The 6,691-nt window shown below is 42.8% G+C and overlaps 1 protein-coding gene across 1 annotated transcript; it reads right to left on the bottom strand.

Moving 5' to 3' along the window:
* Positions 1 to 263: 263 nt before the first annotated feature.
* LOC124267250 (peripheral myelin protein 22-like) lies at positions 264 to 4,638 on the bottom strand. Its single transcript, XM_046702163.1, has 4 exons — positions 4,446 to 4,638; positions 3,165 to 3,320; positions 2,071 to 2,267; positions 264 to 479 (listed from the first exon to the last, which is right to left on the bottom strand). Exons 1-4 carry the CDS (start codon positions 4,636 to 4,638, stop codon positions 270 to 272), a joined length of 756 nt encoding a protein of 251 aa, XP_046558119.1. The 3' UTR covers positions 264 to 269.
* Positions 4,639 to 6,691: the final 2,053 nt, after the last annotated feature.

Below are 6,691 nucleotides of genomic sequence, written 5' to 3'. Positions count from 1 at the left end.
CAGGTCCTTAATGCCCACATGCAAACTGAAGAAACAGAAACGGATTGGTAAAAAAATAATTTTAAAGATCGAAGTTTAGTTTCCCGGAAGAACAAAAGGTTTAATTTGAGTGTGTCCTAAGTGTGACAAGAATTACATTTCATATTGCATATGTAGACAAACTTCGATATAATTGCCATAGATGCAAAGTAAGGATAGTCTGAAATACCTTTCATAAATTTGTATAGTGTGACTGTGCTACAGGGTAGCTCGTTCGACTGACTGGTCGATTAATCATTGTTGGGGCTGTTGGGGCTGTTGGAGTTGCTGAGGTTATTGGGGTTGTTGGGGTTCATGGAGCTGTCGCGGTTGTTGGGGTTCATGGAGCTGTTGCGGTTGTTGATAGAGCTTGATGTGGATGCTTCTTCCTCATCCATGGCTGTTTCAGCTTCATCCGCTTCGACTTCAGCAGATTCCCCGTTCTCGGCGTCTGCTTCACCCTGGAAAATGAAAACCGTTTGTGTGAGTGAGCATCGTTTTTACTGATTTTATCAATATTCCAGTCATATCACAACACGACTGGAGGACAGAAACCGCTTTCAAACAAAGTACCCTTATCTTGAATCGAACCAGCTTTGACGAACCACTGGGTAGCCCAGTGGCTAAAGCGTTCGTTCGTCCCACTGAAGAGCCGGGTTTAATTCCCACATGGGTACAATGTGCGAAGCCCATTTCTGGTGTCCCCGCCGTGGAATATTGCCAAAAGCGGAGTAAAACCATACTCACTCACGCTTAAGACAGGCATGGGATACTGTGGGTGTTTTAAAATCCACATCAAGGTCGTTATTTTCTGATTCAAAAATTTGTGTCTTGAAGTTTAGAAGATCGAACTATATCAATTCATGACACTTTTTAACGATTCAACCAAGAAAGGGTCAAACCCTTAACCACCGTTACAAAGATTAGGCAAGTTGTGTCATGTATGTGATGTGATGTGATGTGATGTAGTCAACATAATTCTGTTGGAATCCAAGATTTACCTTGTTACCTTCACACCCTTGTTTTGTGTTTTAATATACGTAACAAATTACATAGAAGTAACCAGTGTTTGGACCCTGGTTCTATTCCCTACATGGGTACAAAGAGTGAAGCCTATTTCTGGTGTCCACCGCAGTGATATTGCTGGAATATTGCTAAAAGCGTATTTACCCGCTCGCCATAGGCGGATTCACGGTGTGTGTGTGTGTGTTGTGTGTGTTGTTTTGCAGCGGTGCGCATCCCCACTGTTCTGAAAACGTTTATTAAATGACCATTGAAACTCTCGTGAAAACAAAAAGCTGTATCTGCCCCTGCTCACTTTAATTGAAGTTGAATTTAACACACTGTCTAGCGAAACCACAGGTGGTTCATATTTAAAATCGTCACAATTGGCAGCGTGGGTGAATTATTTTGCGTAATAGAATCCCATGATCCTGCTTTCAAATCAACGATTCGTCCTGGTTATTGTTATCAGTTTGGAAGCGCCATTACCGGTATCATGGGTGTGACACAATTCACCAAAACATCACAATGTCCTTCCGTTCATATGCTGGGTTAGCCTAGTGGTCAAAAAGTCCGCTCGTAGAGCCGAAGTCCCGAGTTCGATTCCCCACACTGGCGCAATGTGTGAAACTGATGTCTGATGTTCCCAATGCTGCAATATCTGTGTTGCTAACAGCACGCAACATCCAACTGACTTACTCTATCATCTAGCAAGATCCAACTGACTCCCCTATCCCCATATTATTGACATGCCGACATGTAACAATTGTACTCTACAATGCGGTGTTAAACCTAGCTCACACCGGGCTGTGGGTTAGTCTAGTGGTGAAGGCGTTCGCTCGTCACGCCGAAGACCCGGGTTCGATTCCCCACATGGGTACAATGTGTGAAGCCCATTTCTATTGTTTTCAGCCGTGATATTGCTGGAATATTGCTAAAAGCGGCGTAAAACTGAACTCATTCAGTCACTCTAGCACACCACCCGAGCCCATGTTGTTGTGAGGTGTCACCCAAAGGACATAACAGTCTTTTAGAAGATGAAGAGCTTACCTCGTCGGCCTCCCTCTCCTCGTTCACTTTGTGGTCAATATCTGCGGCCAGCATGAGAGCCAAGATGAAGTAGCCGAAGATGGAGATGACCGACAGGATGTAGGCGAAGCCCACCTCGAACCCTTGACCAAACAAATCCTCGAACAGCACACTAGCCCGCACTCCATACACCGTCACACCGATCAGGATGAACACAGCTGCAGATGGACATACACTGATGGGTATCCAAGGTCAGTTAAAGCTTATGACTTATGAGTTTCATTGAAAGATGGGACGTTTGGGAGCCAACTTAAGTGCACATCACAAGTCTGGTTTAACGGCATCGATTTCGAAGTATATTTTCCTATAATATTTCACAATACTTTAGGGGACGTGGGGTAGGTTCAATGTGTGAAGCCCATTTCTGATATTGCTGGAATATTGCTAAAAGCGGCGTTAAACCTCTCTCGCCGATCTTACAACATGCCGAGGTTGCTGAACGCCAATTCTAAATAGGAATCCCATGAGGGAGTTGTGTTTCGTCATCAAAATCTAAACTGTGTTTGGTTGGTATCACAAAAGTTGGAGACTTTGCTCGACTACAAGTTTTTCTCTTTCCTCACTCTCATAAAAGGTACCCGTGAAACGCCTGGTTAGAACTGATTGATCGGGTGGTCAGGCTCGTTGACTTGGCTGACACATGTCATCGTATCCAAATTGCGTAGATCGATGCACATACTGTTGATCACTGGATTGTCTGGTCCAGACTCGATCATTTACAGACCGCCGCCATATAGCTGGGATATTGCTGAGTGCGGCGTAAAACTAAACTCACTTACTCACTCTCATAAAACGTGATCCCTGAAGAATCAGGCTAGAACTGATATTCAGCTACCGATGTGGTAAAAGGCGACAAACGAGAGTGGGTGCTCATGATGTCAATCACTGGATTGTCTTGTCCAGACTCGGTTATTTTCAGACCGCCGTGTTATAGCTGCGATATGGCTGAGTGCGGCTTTAAACAACAAGCAAACAATCTGTGATATAATTAATCGCCGTGATGCTGCAGCGTCAACCCAAACCCACTACCTCACTCACAGTAGTATGTGCCTTACCTGTAGCTACTGCAAACGTCAGGGTGGCAATGATGAGAGGTACAGAGCGTGCCATTGATGCAGCAAACAGCAACACCAGCGTCAGAACGACAGTGACGACGGCAGTGATGAAGGAGACAATCATCACACCTTGCACTGCCTTGAACCAATCTTGGGCTGGAACACATCATTACACATAAATCCGTTGATAAATACTTCCTTCAGAATTTACTTCCCTCCTTTAGCATGGTGTTTCTGTAACGATTCCACATTTCACTTTTTGTCAGTACCCGTCATTTTTGTTGTATGTACATAGACTATTTTTCCCTTTTTATTTCACATATTCAAAACGTCTAATTATCAGCTAGTGCAAGAAGGCGTCTGTTTCAGGGTGGAAAGAAATGAATGAAATTGTAAATGATGAATGTATTACGGATAACAAGACAATATTACGTGCGTTGTATCACACAGCAGACAAGTGTTTTCAGCCAGTAACATGTGAAATCGTTTAGTCCAAGGCCTCCTTTCACATAGACCTAAGGTGATCGTAAGTCACTAAGGTAACCTTAGTGCAAGGTTAAAGAATGGGAGTTAAGGTTAACCTTAGTTAAGGTTGCTTCGTGAAAGGAGCCCCTGTTTTCCAGTGTGTGCTTTCTTTTGCTGACAGTCTATGTCTGTGCAAGGAGGAACCAATGCTGGTTGAAACCAATGACTGACTGACTGAGTTTTGGTTTTACGCCGCTTTTAGCAATATTCCAGCAACATCACGGCGGGGGACACCAGAAATGGGCTTCACACATTGTACCCATGTGGGGATTCGAACCCGGTTCTTCGGTGCGACGAGCCAACGCTTTAACCACTAGGCTACCCCACCGCCCCTGAAACCGATGAAGGGCATGGACGTCCACATTATTTTATTTTTTCAGTTTCCAAAGCCAATGACAAACTAAGGGGAAGCACTATTATTTAAGAATAGGCCCTTCACATAAATGCCCAACGGTCGTTCCTACATGGAATTTAGCAGCTATGTCAGTCAGTGGTGAATATTAATATTTTGTCGTGTTTGTTCCGGTGATCACGTGACTTTTCGAAACCTACTAGTGAATCACAAACCCTGGCTTCCACAAGCCGCAGTCGAACATGCGGACTTGGTTTTAACATTTATTGTGAACATGGAAGGAATATTCTCGCTTATATTGGGTATCAAATACCCTCATTAACAAAATAATTTTTAGACTTTCATCAACGTACACAAATACATCTGCCATGGAAATCGGAAAGGAAAGATCCAATAAAACTTACTCTGCAGAAGAGGAGACGAGGCCGTTGATAGACATATTCCGGCTTGACAAGCTTCCCAAAGACCTTCATTTGAGTTGAATCTCTGACTCCAGAAGGGTGAGGCAAATCCAATCAGATGAAGGAGAAGAGCTATGAAGAGGACAAGTGCAGACACCTTCAGAAGCTTGGAAGTCTTTCCACAACATTTGTTCATGTTTGCTGGGTTGTTTTGCCGACGCTGATGTTAAATGATCCTATTCTTCCAGGCTTCTTTGCGTTCCTTCTTCTGCTCAGTGACGTTAATAAGCGTCGGTCAAGTCGACCATAACACTGTCGGAGGGAATGACTTATTGCTTGTAAGCGAAATCCAATGTACTCATAACTTTATATCGATATGGTTCATATACATAAATCGTGTCACGACTACTCATAGCACACTGTCACCCAAGTCACATCATAATGTCTAAAATACACATATAACTTTACATACTAATCACAATAGCTGGGTTGATCCAGTTTGAAATTCGCTTTGCCAGCATTTTGTGTATTCCATTCCAGTCTGTGCATAGGGTGTGGTTTGTATTCGTATATGTGGAAATGTCAATTTCTGTCAGGCTGCGATGACACTGTGTATGGGCATTCAAATCATCGGCGATTCTCCATAATACAATGTTGATTGAAGCCCTTCTGTTACCAATTACAATTTTAAAATTCAAAAGAAGTTTGAAAGAAAACTTATGCATATTTATATAAGCAATAAACCACCACTGAGGCCTTTCCGAGTTCCACTCTAACCGGGACCAATTAGGTCCCTAGTGTGATAGTGTGATAATGGAATAATTTTTGTCTCTTTATCATATGCACAAGAAAAACGGTTAAGAACCGCCCCTTCTTTAGTTTATATACCCCAATCTCATTTGTCTTTGGGAATCATCGAGACTATCTACTAGGTTAATTCTGATAAGAGGGACGGTGACATGACCTTGTGGTCAAAGAGTTGGCTTGTCACGCCGAAGGCCCGGGTACAATGCATGAAACCCATTTCTGGTGTCCCCCTCCCTGATATTGCTGGAATATTGCTATTTGCGGTGTAAAACCATACTCACTCATTCATTCTGATAAGTATGTATGATACTAAGGATATCTGCTGGGTATGCGGTAAGGAAAACTGTGTGGGGTATAACATGATACTACCGGGAAAGTACGTGGTCAGTACTTGCAGTATTAATGTCATGGGGCAGATATGAAATATGATCGACTTGGGTCGATGTTTGTCAGTGGGACAATGAAAACAAAAAACACAATGAAAATATATACATCCATTAATTTAAGGTTTTGAATACGAAAGTAGCGTTGGGTTTTCGAAGTTTCCATTAATTTGTTTCTAAATGTAATGATGTATTGCCAACAAGCACACAGGCCACGTTGTAAGTGTAAAGGTTTGAAATGCAGTGTGCTGCATCTCGCGGCTTAGTAGACTATTACAACCTACATTGTATCAGCTGCCAGACCTTCTACCTAGCTGTAACCCAACCACGTGGACTCTGTGAGGACTGCTTCTGTTATATTGAATACTGAATGTTAAAATATGGGTCGGATGTGAGTATCATTAAAACATCCCTTTAGTTTGAACTCGGGATCTGAAAGTCTGGTCCAGAGCCTCTAACGATAACAGACATTCAGTCATTCACGTTTAAAGTCACGGATATGTTTGGATGAACGTATTCCCTTATGAAAAACCCTTTCTACCTCCTGATGCAGTGGTTGCAGTTGACAATTTATCAAAGGGAGACAAGCCATTGTCCATGAAGTGGTTTCATACGCCCATAAACTATATCACCACCACCGCCAGTGGTTTCATAACTTCATCAAAGGTTAGCTACATCCGGAAGTTTAACACTGCGATCTCGGTAACCTCATCTAAATCTTTCAGGACGAATCCCTGACAAGTTCGACTTGAATGACATATCAACCCTAACAAACAGTAGTGGATCATCACACTCCACTATTTTTGTGCCACTGCCGAGGCCAACACCATACTAAAGTTAGGCAGCGCTGTTGTAGGAAAACCGACATCGCCGTTTCTTTGTTTTCAAGGCAAATTGTATGCATGGAAGCTGATGAAGGGACACAAGTTCAGATTCCGGATGACCGATATGCGTTTTTGTTATTACATGGAACATCATGTTGTCGTTTGTTGACATCCCCTTCTTATTCTCTGTATAGGTCTCATGTATCTCTGTTACCAATCACCTTTCACGTGAGTA

The sequence above is a fragment of the Haliotis rubra genome, unplaced genomic scaffold, assembly GCF_003918875.1.
Source record: "Haliotis rubra isolate DU_JTF1 unplaced genomic scaffold, ASM391887v1 Scf13, whole genome shotgun sequence".
Lineage (NCBI taxonomy): Eukaryota > Metazoa > Mollusca > Gastropoda > Lepetellida > Haliotidae > Haliotis > Haliotis rubra.
This window is presented reverse-complemented; position numbering and strand designations above follow the sequence as displayed.